At 31.9% G+C, this 14,474-nt stretch overlaps 1 protein-coding gene and 1 non-coding gene across 7 annotated transcripts in view; both read left to right on the top strand.

Moving 5' to 3' along the window:
- The window catches only part of ORC4 (origin recognition complex subunit 4), a 62,566-nt gene that overhangs the window by 28,577 nt on the left and 19,515 nt on the right, over window positions 1-14,474 (top strand). For 5 of the 6 annotated variants that reach the window (XM_012544702.3, XM_012544706.3, XM_012544704.3 and 2 more), the window contains 5 exons: window positions 77-167; window positions 9,628-9,703; window positions 10,739-10,824; window positions 13,066-13,114; window positions 13,672-13,823. In XM_012544702.3, coding sequence (XP_012400156.1) covers window positions 77-167; window positions 9,628-9,703; window positions 10,739-10,824; window positions 13,066-13,114; window positions 13,672-13,823 — 454 coding nt within the window. The remainder of the gene's footprint in view (window positions 1-76; window positions 168-9,627; window positions 9,704-10,738; window positions 10,825-13,065; window positions 13,115-13,671; window positions 13,824-14,474) is intronic. The other variant, XM_031960038.1, reaches the window with a different exon arrangement.
- On the top strand, window positions 3,303-3,408 carry LOC111719748. Its single transcript, XR_002769747.1, has one exon. It is a non-coding gene; the product is annotated as a U6 spliceosomal RNA (small nuclear RNA).

The raw sequence follows: 14,474 nt of genomic DNA, 5'->3' as shown, positions 1-14,474 counted from the left end.
GTTTGGAGTTTATGGTTGTGGGTTTTTGTTTTTTTTTTACTTGATAGGTCTTTATTTTTATCTTTTTAAATTTCAGGCATTTAATTGAACTGCTAAAACGAACAGCTATTCATGGAGAAAGTAATTCTGCATTAATTATTGGACCAAGAGGATCAGGAAAGACTATGGTAAGAATATTTAACAAAATTCTACTGGTTTCATGGAATTGGTGGGAACATATTTTGAAGAATTCTATAAATACATATCTTGAGCTTAATATCCTTATTTGGCCAGTTTATACATGGAAGTCAGTGAAAATCTATTTATTGTACTTAGCATTGTAATAGGCACCATATAAATGTTTATTCTTCTCCTCTCTACTGTTTGTTCAAGATGTTCCCCAGTAAGTAAAGAGCATCTTTTTCTTGTCTCAATATCATTTGGTTACTTTTGTATCTCTACATTTGCTCTTCTTCCTACCTTTGACCATTATCCTTCTGCCATACCCCCACCCCATCATGGAATGTGAAATGTGTTATGTGAAATAGTACATTTTTTTTCCTAGATCCAGAAAAAATGTTATTGCCAGCTTTTTTCCTAGATGGTGCTATTGTGCTATCACAGTCTTAAATCCTAATGCAAACTTGTATTTTATATCGCTGAAACCTAGTAATGACCAAATGCCAGAAGGGGACTTTTTGGTTCCAGTGTTCTTTTTTACTATGTAGAGAGTTATTGTCCTGACTAGTACAGTGTCTGGCCAAGAGTAGGTAGTTAATTTTTTTAAAAATATGATTAAAACATAGAAGTGTGTGATGCATACCGATGAGAAAAGTAATATGGATTCACTCTAGAAGTAAAGGTTGCAACCAAGAGGCAGTGGGCTTTAAATGTGAAACTAAAGTTTGTATTTTATCCTAAAGCTAATAAGGTACCAGTGAAAATTTTGAGAATGGAAATTATATAGTCAGACTTGTGGCTTATTTATGAAAATCAAGTCTACAACTTTGTAGAAGATTGATTGGAATAGAGAGAGATAAGTTGTAGAGAGACTAAGTTGGAAGGTATGGCAGTAGTTTACATCAAAGATGTCAGACTCACCTTTATGAACTAGATTGAAATGTAAATGGGACAAAAATACAATACAGTATAGATAGTGTTAATTTGTGAGTTTTTAAGTCAATTTGAGATTTCAGGGATCTTTTTCTGTTGTGTTTCTTTGTTCTGTTTTGATATCATAAGTCCAGTTGAGATCATAGAAGCCTATATTAAGACTGATCTTATGTTACTAGAAAGTGGAATATGAGAGATGCAGAGATAGAATTAACAAGTCTTAGAAATTTATTTGGATTACATGCTGTACCAGAAAATCAAGAAGAAATCCAGGTTCTGAATCTCTAAATGTGGATTAAGCATGTGTGGGAAGAGAGTTATTGAAGAAAAGGAAAATGCTAGAAGTTAGGACATGACAGAGTAGATGACTGAAGTTGTAGTTTGTAGGAGAATACAGGTGGGAATAGGATTATGTTGACCTTTGGCAATCACTCTCTTTTGTTCTTTCTGTGAGGTGATAAAATAAGAGGAAAAATGGTATGAGGGACCATCCTGCTGAGACAACTAGGCCTAAGTCTAGAGTTATCATTGAGCCTGACAGTGCTTTAGGTATGGTTCTTCTCATAACTTAGAACATACACTTTCAAATCCTTTCTCTCTCAGTTAAGGACCTCACCCTTTACTTCTCTGGGAAAACAGGTCATTCAATGGAAACCTCACTCTTTCTCTTCGTCTTCTCATTCCCTTACCATCATCCCTTTCTCTCCCCAAATCTCTTGATAATAAAGTGAACCTTCTTGCCAAAGGTCAACATAATCATATTCCCATGATTTTCTGGTATGCATGTAATCCAAATAAATTTCTAAGAATGACAAATAGTTAGAAAAGTGAGAACAGAATTGAAAATTATAATGGGGTATTTCTGCAATTCATGGATCAAAACAAAACAAAACTCAAGTCAGTAAGATGTATTATTGATACGTAGAAAAGAGTACAAAATCTTGCCACAAAAAGTTTTGGGTTTAATACTAATAATTAAGGTATATCTAGTCTTTCTTTTTTCAGTGACCTCCTTAGGGTATATGCTGAGTAATGAAATTTCTAAGGTTTCGGTTTAGAATTTTTTCTGACACTTTTTCCTCTTATTAGACATAAAATAGAATTGTAATGAAAGTTTGAAGTATCTCAAGAGTAAGAATCAATATTTTGTACTTATATTTAACACTGTATTTCATTCTGTTACACCCATGGTAACTTATTAAGTTGAACTGTTTGTTAGCTGAGAATAGAATCTCTTCATTGAGAAAAATATTCTGGAGATAAATATAGTAGAGTTTCAAGAACTAAACATTTTGCATTGTGAAAAATCTTGTTTAGCAAATGGAGAATTATGATATTAGTAATCTAGCCTGAGCCCAATTGGAAGTTCAGTTCTGTAACGGACAAGTTTGTCTACACATTTATAATTTATTAAAACCATAATTTAATCATATAAAAAACATTTATTCACTAATTTTTATGTGGTCTAATTATTATTGTTATTATTAAATGTCTCTAGAGCACTAGAAACTTTGCGAGGCACTGGAATTACACAAAATGAGTGCAACAGTCTGTTCTCATAAAGCTAACATCATAGTGAAGGAGCCATTGGAGTTGACCGAGAAAAAGAATCACATGGGTGCTTCTTCCCTTAAAGAAAAACATTTTGGCTCCATTATGACCTGAAGTGAATAGAGACTTGAATTAGGGAGAGTAGGGAGGATGTTACAGTCTAGATATACATAGATAGTAGATGGTAGGGGACTGAACTCTTGTGGTAAATGTATGAAAATATAGTTATTCTTCCAGGTCCTTAACCAAGTTTTTCCATTATTCTTCACTACTTTTCACTTTCCAGAGAGGGAACTTGCATATGCCTTATCATTTTTGCATAATTATTTTTTTTCTCTCTCTTTTTTTTATTTTTTTTTATTTAATAGCCTTTTATTTACAAGATATATGCATGGGTAACTTTACAGCATTAACAATTGCCAAACCTCTTGTTCCAATTTTTCACCTCTTACCCCCACCCCCTCCCCCAGATGGCAGGATGACCAGTAGATGTTAAGTACATTAAAATATAAATTAGATACACAATAAGTATACATGACCAAAACGTTATTTTGCTGTACAAAAAGAATCAGACTCTGAAATATTGTACAATTAGCCTGTGAAGGAAATCAAAAATTTTGCATAATTATTAACTTGGTCATTTGAAAAGGTCAGAATTACTCATAACTGCATCACATAAACTGAAATTATATAATGATGTAGAAAAGATTAGTGTGGCCCCTGTGCAAATATGACATGCAAATTTGTAAAGCATTTCATGTTTTTATAAAAATAGATTATTCTGAAAAAGAAGTAGTTGTAAAAAAACAACAACAACATTCTAGATTTGGACAGATTTCAGAAGACATTAAGATATCCTGTGGACATTTTAAACCTAACATGTTCAAAACATTAATTATCTTTCCCTCCAGACCCTTCCCATTTCTAAACTTTCCTATTTCTGTGAAGGATATCACCATTCTTCCAATAGCTCAGGATTACAACCTGTACTCCTCCTTACTTTCTGTCATTCCTCATCCTCCATATCCAATCTATTGCCAAAACTTATCAGTTTCACCTTTACAACATCTCTCAAATACAACTTGGTTCTCTCCTCTGATAACTGCCACAACTTTGTTGCCATCTCCTCACACCTAAATTATTATAATAGCTTGCTGTTTGGCATGCTTGCCACATGGTTGCCCCCAGTCCAATCAGTTTGCCAACATGATTTTCCTAAAGTGCAGGTCTGACTTTGTCACCTTGCTACCATTGATTTCATTTTCAAATATAGACTCTTCCAAACATCAGAATCCTTGATTACATAGTACCCCACTCTTTGCTTATCTTTATTCATCTCATTGTCCTCCACTGTTCTCTACCATTTCAGTCTTGCACCTTACTCCCCTCCACATACTCTTTGATCTGATGACATTAACCTTCTTGCTGTTCCTTGAACCAGAGTTCCAGTTCCAAATCCCAGGCATTTTTACTGGCTGTGCTCTATGCATAAATGCTCTCCCTCCTCATCTCTGTTTTTTGATTTTTCCTCTTGATTCCTTCAGGCCTTAGCTAAAATACCACCTTTTACATGAGAACTTGACCAGTTTCTTTTATTATACTCATTTGTGGCTTTTTTCTATTTATTCTCTCCCACTTGCTCTGTCTCAGTCTTTCTCTGTTTCTCTTTTTCTTTCTCCCTCTCCCTCCATCTCTTGTTTGCATATTTTCCCTCATATCAAATTGTGACTCTCTTGAAGTTCTGGGAATGTTCTTTGCATTTCTTTCTATCCCTAGCACTTAGCATAGTGTCTATTTTATATGTATATATGTACTGACATTTATAGATACAGATTTGTGTATATATCTATATCAGAACCTTTAAAAAAAGATACTTGTTTCTTATAAATAGACCATTTCTGCTTTGCATGATAAGTGTTTGAATTTGTTAACCTGCAATAAAAATGGATAAAATCATAAAAATAGAAATGTCAATGTGTGCAAAACAGGAAAATAGATTTTTGTTATGGGCATTTCCAATTTTTTTATTAGTAAAATTGCACTCTATGTCTCTTTAAATGATTTTACTGAGTAGATTGTGTCCTTAACCTTTGTCATTTTACCAACTGTACAAAAGATGGTTTACTTTTAAGATTATTAAATTTTAGGTTATATAAAAGTAACTTCGAACACTTCAGTATTAATAGATATTAATTTGGATATATTATTAAAAAAATTTTAGTAATGGATTCAAACATGTAAATAAACTTTTTAATCATACAACAATACTAATATAGAAAAGTAAATGAGTCATATCAATCTGCTTTCATTTTAGATCAAACTACAGTGGAATTTAGTTATTTTCTCTTTCACTGACAAAAATAAAGTAAAACTTAAAACAAATCTTTTAAGAGTTGTACTTGGTGTTTTTTTAAGCAGCAGTGGTGAATGAACAGAATCCCAAATAAAAACTAGTGATCATAGTATATAAATGTTTCAGTGTTAAGTTATATCTTCACTTAATTAAAATTTAGGTAGTTAACTGCATAGCCTATATATTTAATTGCCAAGTATGTCTAAGAAAGCTTGCTATATAAAATCATAAAAGTTCTTAATAATAGGAAATATTGATCTATGGTTAAATTTCCAAATTTAACAGCATTCAACAGTTTTACTATGCTTTATTTGGAATTGTGTTCTTGTGTGTGTGCGCCCCCCTCTGGATGCCTTTCTTCAACATTTATTAGCATTGGCAAATTGAGTTGTCATAGAGCAGGTAAACTACTCCTTTTATAATTAAGTTGTAACTTTATAGAATTAGAGTTTCCCTACCACTTAATCTCAAACCCCAGCCAATGAGCTCTCCATTAATAGCCAGAAAGTAAAGAACTATTGATTAAATATCTTCCCCCAGCCTTTTTCACTAAGGGCACTTTCTTCTTCACTGAGGGCCCAGGGTAGAGTGAGTTCTAACTTGAAATAGTGAGACATACATGTAGAAAACACATGACAAAGTGGTATCTCCTTTCATCTAGCCTTTAAATTGCCTTTTTTTTTTCATAGAGTTCTCATAAAGTTCCCTTTATATTTACTCCTTCCTATAGTGAGCAAACTAAGTGGACTGGGTATTCTTATCTTATAATTAATTTTCCTTAAGTCAGGGAAAAATTAACATAATGAGACAAAGTTGTACATGTATTCACTTCCACTATGGTGGAGTTCAATACATAGCCAATACCGTTATTCCATCTGATTGACTGGGACACAATTTGAGAATGAAAAGAGACAATTGTTTTAAAGAGAATTGAGATGGCACACAGAGAACTTGCCATCCATTTTAAATTTGTAAGATTTTTTATGAGGATCAAATACATGAACAGTAATAGAGAATAATAGAGAAATACAATTTAGTCCTATAAAAATAGTACAAGGTTCTTAGTGCTAACCAGTTAAGGTTAATAAGGAAAGTTATATATAATAAATACGGATTTAAAAAAAAAAAAACTGTTTGGAGGAAGAGAATTGGAATGATGATATTTAGTGAGCAGAACTGTAAGAATTGGTAAGAGCAGAACTGTGGGCACCTTAAATCTGCTTCCTTTTTTGTGCCTAACAGAATATTGGGAGTACTGAAGGTAGAATGAAAAAGGGTTAATGTAATGTTGCTAATTAATGATAAATAGAAAAAATAGTAGGGACTCTACTTGCTAGAATAAAAAAATAATCATTGATGGTTCAATATCAGTTTTACAAAGGTTTCCATTAGAGGATTCTAGAAACTGTGCTATTTTATTTGATGCAAATCAAAAAAAGGTATGCTAATCAGATTAACATGACAAATTAGGGAAAACTAGTATTCAAAAAGATTTAGATAACCTAGAACATTGAGGTTTTTCTGATGTGCTGAAATTTGAGACAAAGATAAAATCTTACAATGGGCTCAAAAAATATACTTTCCTAATGTGTTGGGATGGCGTGACAGTTTGTCTTCAGGGATCTGAAAGATCTAATGAACTGAACTCGGTCTCAATAATGATGGCAACTGAGAAATTCTAGTGTACTCTTAAGCTAACATCAGAGAGACATAACTAATAGGAATAAAGGGGTACAATAATTCTGTTGTTTTTTAGTCCTGGACTTAAGTTTCCAGTAAAATTAAAGAATTGTAGATTTTTTGTGATGGAGGAAATTTTTACAACATAAGTTTCCACGCAGATGAAATTATAGTTCTACATCCCTGCCTCCCCTCTCTACTTTCCAACCAAAAAAATCATAGATATTACAAGGCAAAAGGACCCAGAATCCTTTGTAGTGATCAGTCTTGCTACACTTAAACAGACACCTTTATTTCCTTTCCCTAGGAGAATTTATAATCCGATTCTCCATTAGGTGTAGCTTCTTATTGTCTTCTGGAGCAATTTCTGTAATTGGAATCACTTTGGATATGATGCAGTTCCTCCAAGAGTGTACTTATTGATCAATAGCCACATTGCCTATATTAGTTACATTTGTAGGCAGCATAATAGTTAGGTGATTATTAGCATCTTCTGCCATAGTAGAAACAGTTGGTATTCTCACATCTGTTTTGTGGTTCACCATGGGGGAAAAGAATTTCCTTGTGATCAATTTATTGTATATTCTAGATTGATTCTCACACAGCATACTTTGTCTGTTTCTGTGTCAATAATAAACGCTTTTCTTCTTAAGTAGATTATTCCATAGCTTATAATGCACTCACAAAGATCAGTTCTGATGTTAACAGAATTGGTTGGTTCTGTTGGATATTTGGATATATTATTTAAAAAAAATTTAGTAGTGGATTCAAACATGTAAATAAACTTTTTAAACATATAACAGAATACTAATATAGAAAAGTAAATGAGTCATATCAATCTACTTTCATTTTAGATCAAACTACAGTGGAATTTAGTTATCTTCTTTCACTGACAAAAATAAAGTAAAACTTACTTACCAAGTAAAGCTTTGTAAGCCTTTTACCAAGCCTTTACCAAAGGTATAAGCCTTTTTGCTTTTTCTTTATGTCATGAAAACAAATATTTTCAGTCGATGACCAATTTATGATGTAAGCTCAGATACCTTTAACACAAACTTTATTTAGTTGGCATCAACTCATGAGGTAAAATCAGCATTTTAGTTTATCTTGTCAGCATCTCTTTTTCTTGATAATATTTTTCCACTAATTCAACTTTTGTTTATTGAAAATGAGACAAAAGGGATACAAAGAATAAGCTGTACTTACTGCTAAAAAGCTCACAGGCCAGTTGAGGAAATGTTAAAAGATAGCATAAGACATAAGCTTAACTATAGGTCATACCCTATATGGAGTCACATAATTGTATATAGGAATGGTGAAAAAATATGGATATGATAAACTGTTTGTGAATGCACCAACCCAAAATTAATTCAAAATCATTTGTATAATGAGTCCAACATGTTCTGGCAGTGCTTGCCCATATTGCATTGTATGACTTCACTGCAGACTTGGTTCTGAACATAACAACTTTGTAGTGCATATGCACAAATGCTGCCAGAAACACCTCAGCTCAGATTCAAGATTGGAAGATGAAAAAATTTATTTGGGAGAAAAGGGGTCATGAATGGAAAAAATTTAAGAAGTTGTGGCATATAAGATATTGTATAATATGAAAGAATAATATGAGATGCACATAATAGAAGTGATAACATTTTAAACCTGGTCTTGCAAGGATAGAGGGAAATGGACAGGTTTGTACAGAAGATGTTTTGTTATGATTTTAAAAGAATCAAGGACTTTTTCAGCATGAATAATCCTTGTATCTATACAGAATACAGACAGTAGCTCTTATTTTAATACTCATAGAATCATAGCAATTGAAGCTGGAAAGAACTTAGGTTTAGTTTTACATATTTAGTTTAGTTTTACTGATTTTACAGAAGTCAAAGAAGTAACATGATTTGTGTATGATCACACAGGGCAGCAGAGAGAACCTAGTCTTCATTTGAGGTTTGTTGATTCCAAGTCCACTTAATTTTATTTTCATTATATCTTTATTCACTTTATTTTATCTTAAGACATACTAGAAAAGAGTTGCTGTAGGCAGATTTCTGAGAAGCTTCTCTGAATTTAACTAGTAAGCTAGTTCTTGGATAAGAGACATGGAATACTTCATTGGGTCAGTCATAAAGCCTTTCTAGTTTGGTAGAACCCACCCTAGTGTGTGTCATGCTGATGCAGCCTTTAAAATTCAGGATAATATTGTCTTTCAGAATAGGTCTTTGAGAAAGAATTTAACCAGTATCTCACTGAATTGAACAGCTTATGTCTAAATTAAGCAAAATTTGAGCTAGGATTTAATGATAAAGCCTATATCATGTAAATGCTTGTGTACATATATATGTTTACATACATTCATTCCATTGATATTCATTCTAATGGTTTTGTAGCTGAAAATTTTCAGAGTAAATATTTTCTTTCTTTAAATTGATTCAATGTAATTTGATACTATAGAGGTCAACAAAATATGGTTAGATTTGAGTTTATAGAACCACTGATTTTTTTTCTTCAGAGCATTTAAACAACATGTCTTATAGGACTTTCTTCTCCCGCCCCTCCCCCCAACAGCACTAGTTGTCTTATAAAGAATAAAGAACTTAAGAGTCTGCAGAGACCAAGGTCAAAATCCTGCTTTCTGCTTTTTTTAGCTGTGTGACAATGGCCAAGTCATTTAACCTCTCAACTTACTATTTTAATTTGTAAAATGGGGGTTGTGATGTGGAATATCTACTTTATATGCCTGTTTTCAGGGTCAAGTGAGATATTAAGTATAAAACATGTTGCCATCTTAAAAATATGGAAAGCTAGCTGATCAGAAAATTTTAAAACTAGAAAATGGGATGATTATACCTTCACAACACTATTCTTATAAACCTATAAATTTAGACCTCATTAATTCTTGTTCAAGAAATTTTGTAAAGTACTGATTCTTTTGGCTTTTTTGGGGGTAGATATTAAATCAAGCTTTGGAAGAACTCATGGAAATAAAACAAGTGAGAGAAAATGTTTTGCAAGTTCACCTAAATGGTAAGTGTATAATTATTATGTAGTGAATTTGTATTTATAGTTATAATTTAGACCTCCAGATTTTATAAACAATTCCAAGATTTGCTTTACCAACTTGTCTGCACTATACCATTTCTTAAGCAAGAAAACACTAGGCAAATGAAGGAAATCTGAAACACAAAACTCCTTGTTGCACATCAATAATTCCATCAGCAGACATTTACTAAGTGCTTGGTCCTGTGATAGGTCCTGGAGATGCCAGGAGTTTACATTTTATTCAAGGAAAACAACTTTCAAACACAGAATATATCTAAGGTGGGTAGGTGCCTGGGTGGGTAGGCAGGCAGGCAGGTAGATTGGGATGGATGGATGGATGGATGGAGAGAGAGAGAGAGAAAGAGAAAGAAAAGAAAGAAGACTTGCAGCTGCTGAGATATAGAAAAAATTTGCAGCTGCTGTGCTCAGGAGAGACTTTATATTGGAAATGGTGTTGAACTGAACTATTAAAGATCTTCAAGATTCTGAGAAATTGGAAGTGAAGCAGGAGACTAGGGAGTAAAATATTATATGGCTTACTTCAGGAAAGTTACTATGAGATGAAATAGTATGTAACAAGATAGTAATTTATAATAAAGATTTAAAGATAGATTTGTGTTAGGTTGTAAATGGCTTTTAATGCCAAACAGAAGAGTTCATATTTCATCCTAGAGGTTATAAGGAGCCATTAGATTTTATTAAGCAGAAAGGTAACTTGTTTAAGACCTGTGTTTTAGGAATACTTGCTATATTTATCTCACTTCTTTAATTGTATCAGATCTAGAACTGGAAGAGACCTCAAATGCTTTCACTGTTGGTAAAAAGAAGAGGTTAGAAAAACTATTTAAGTTAATTTTTTTCTGACAGCTAAAAAACATTAATAACTTGTTTTGATCATTTTTAAAAAGTACCACATTAAGTGCAATTTTTTTCCCCCCTGAGGCAATTGGAGTTAAATGACTTGCCTAAGTTCACACAGCTAGGAAATGCAACTTTTAAAAAAATAATATTTTATTTCAGGATTACTGCAGATCAATGATAAAATTGCTCTGAAGGAAATCACAAAACAATTATGTCTGGAAAATGTAGTTGGCGATAAAATTTTTGTAAGTAGCAATTTAATATATTCAAGTAGAATTTCTGCTATGTATTTATGATGTTTAGGGGTGGGTTTACAAATTGGGTTTTGCTTCTGGCCAATTATAGACGCATGTACATATTTTATATTAAAACTCTGAATTTGGTTTTCTTTATGAAATTTCTATTTTAACATAGCAACCAGAATATATATAAAACTATGGCTTAAATGTACATTAAATTGATAATATGGCCTCAAGAAAACCATTTCTCTGGGTCTCAATTTGCTTATCAGCAAAATACATTCAGATAATCTCTTAGAAAATTTTCACAGGCCATCAATCCTAAGTATTGTTGGTGGCTTTTCTTTTTATCTTTAATTTCTGGCTTTTGGACAAAGTACGAAACTGTTGGGATATTAAAAAGTATAAAGTTAAATTCATTTGAATCAAGAATCTTCTAAAGAATCTTACTGAAAAAAATGATCCATCCTGTAATTGCTTTTAGATAAATCAGTCATCTGCCAGTCAATATTTTGGGAGTAGAGGTATTATTTTGAAATAATTAACATGAGATAAAAATTTGTTATTTTATTTAAAAAATCAAAAAACAAAACTACCACAGGCTTAATTTAAGAAATCTGATGTATTTTGGAAACATAGGGATTGTATTTCATTGTTATTTTGACTTAAAATATATATTTGACACTAAATAATGTATGTGAAAAAGTTTTATATTGTTGCATAATCAGTTTTATTCATTCTCTAGAAGTAGATCAGTTAGTGATTATTCATTTTCTTTCTCCTTACTGTTCTTTGCCTTTTGTGTGGTTTTCTTACTTATTACAACCTCATTCATCTTGGGAAGGAAAAGGAAAGTTGAAATGCTAATAATTTGTTCTATTATCAGTAATATTGGGTAGGAAGAGGAAGTGAACTTAATTTTCCTCTTCCCCACTTACATCTGCTGAATTTAAAGTTGTTTGCTGTGGTTCTTTAAATTAAGCAACATAAATGAAGTAAGAACTAATGAACTTTTAAAAGGATAAAAAGGAATATATTAACAAGGTCTCCACCCACAAACTGCAGCATCTGGATAACACATCTGCTCATCTTTTCATTCCTATCTAAGATACTGAAATGGCATGCAAAAATATTTTGGGTATAAGCCAAATACAAATAGATATTGATTTCCTTTACAAATTCCTCATTCCTTATTTTGAGGAAATAGTATTTGAGGATTAATATTTGAAGAAAGTTCGTCATCTTATAACTTATTTGAAAGCCAAGGCCAATCCTCTAGCAAAATAGTTTGGCTTCAGTGAGCATGAAATATACTGACATGTCTATACAAAATATAGAATGAGCCAAAATTTTGGAACAATATTGATGAAGTTAAGAACAGTGTTTAAAGTTTGTAAAGCACTTAAAGAGACATCTAACCAGTTTCTTTCAGTATGTGATTTGCTTAGGAAAAATTTCAAAATTCCCCAAAATGTCACATATTACCATTTACAAGGAGGAAGAAGGGAGCTTCTAGAACTTTGACATTTTATAGCACTTTTTTTAAATAGCTTTTTATTTACAAGATATATGCATGGGTAATTTTTCAGCACTGACAATTGCAAAACCTTTTGTTCCATCTTTTCTCCTCCTTTCCCCCATCCCCTCCCCAAGATGGCAAGTTGACCAATACATGCTAAATATGTTGAAGTATAAGTTAAATACAATATATGTATACATGTCCAAACAGTTATTTTGCTGTACAGAAAGAATCGAACTTTGAAATTGTGTACAATTAGCCTGTGAAGGAAATCAAAAATGTAGGCGGACAAAAATAGAGGGATTGGGAATTCTATGTAGTGCTTCATAGTCATCTCTGAATTCTTTTGCTGGGTGTAGCTGGTTCAGTTCATTTCTGCTCATAGCACTTCTTTTCAGATGAGATGTTAACACTAAAATGCTATGAATTAACTTCTTTTAAAAAACCTAATCAATCATATGTCATTGTATAATTGTTTTTAACCAAGCCAGTTAATGTATGCAGAATGATGATGATGATGTTCTGTATGTCTTTTTGTGGAATTGGTTCCTTTTTAAAAGTTAAGGTTCATTATATTCTATTGATGTTAACCAATTACTTCAGACTGTCTCTTCAGACATAGTAAAAAGGACAAAATTTATTAAGTCTAAGGGAATATGTTCTCTCTCTTACCTTTTCTTTTAGACTCCTCATCTTAATCTTTTTTTTTTTTTTTTTTACACTTATAGGGAACCTTTGCTGAAAATCTTTCTTTTCTTCTGGAAGCTTTAAAAAAAGGTAATTACAAGCAACAATAAGATGCAGCTTGGAAGGTAAATTGAGACAATTTTCTCACAGACATTTATTTCTATATATGTGTACGTGTGTTTCTTTTTGATAGCTTTTATTTTTATATTACATTTATTATCAAATATATTCTCCTTCTACCTGGTGAACCATCTCTTATAACAAAACTTTAAAAAAGAAAAAGGCAGTTTAGAAAAATCATACATATAATGATGTTTGAAAATACATGCAATTAATCGATACTCATAAGGTGCCTCCCACACCTCTTTTGAGTTGAGAGAAAACCTCAATATTTAAAAATCAAAAGTATGGATTTCTACACAGCTATTAATAAAACTATATCTGTCTTATAAATTTTAAATAAGATACTATTTAACAAAAATTTGACACCAATTTTGATAGTATTATTAGTTCATTGCAGGAACATTTTTTAATGGTTTTTCATTGACATTTATAATGTGTTTATAAATTCCTTTAATGAATAGTTTGGAAATGTAAAGAAGTTTTATGTACTTATCTTTCCATTTTAAACTCTGGTTTAATCTTAGGTGACCGGACTACCAGTTGTCCTGTGATCTTCATTCTGGATGAATTTGATCTCTTTGCACATCATAAAAACCAAACACTCCTCTATAACCTTTTTGATATTTCTCAATCAGCACAGACTCCTGTTGCTGTTATTGGTCTTACATGTAGATTGGTAGGTCAGTTCTTTTAAAACTTAACATAAATAGCCTAACTTAACGTTTGCTTAACGTTGATATAATCTCATCCATGCATACTTTGAGTACCATTTCCTCCTAATGTCAAGGCTACATATAAGTTAACTAAACTTGAAAAAAAAAATACAGAATCAAAATATCCTATATGACAGTCAAATGTGAAAGCATGGGATGGTATAGACAGTACAGAGAGTTGTTTATCAAAATAATGGGTACTTTTTATGCATCAACCAATATAGATAAGCACTTATAATATTCATTTGAAAAAGGAAGATTTTCATTGATGGAGTGCTCCCATTGAGCAATTTTCTTCACTTCAGCTCAACAGCTATTACTTATTCACTGATTTCATGGACGTATATCAATCATAAACAAGAATGATAATCGAATACCGTATATTTCCCCAAAGATAGAGATTAGAACAGCTGATACAGTGGGGAAAAAAAAAATAATAATGAGGAAGAAGAGTACTAGTAGTAGTAGTAATAGTAGTGCTTTTTAGTTTTACAAAATTTTAAAATATATAACCTTACTTCATCCTCAGAGCAACCTTGTAAGACACGTATAATTATTATTTCTATTTTACATATGAGACAACCTTAGAAAAGAGGTAATTTGGAATACCTACT

The sequence above is a fragment of the Sarcophilus harrisii genome, chromosome 3 (assembly GCF_902635505.1).
Source record: "Sarcophilus harrisii chromosome 3, mSarHar1.11, whole genome shotgun sequence".
Taxonomy (NCBI): domain Eukaryota; kingdom Metazoa; phylum Chordata; class Mammalia; order Dasyuromorphia; family Dasyuridae; genus Sarcophilus; species Sarcophilus harrisii.
The sequence above is the reverse complement of the archived record's forward strand: the minus strand, read 5'-3'. Positions and strand labels throughout refer to the sequence as shown.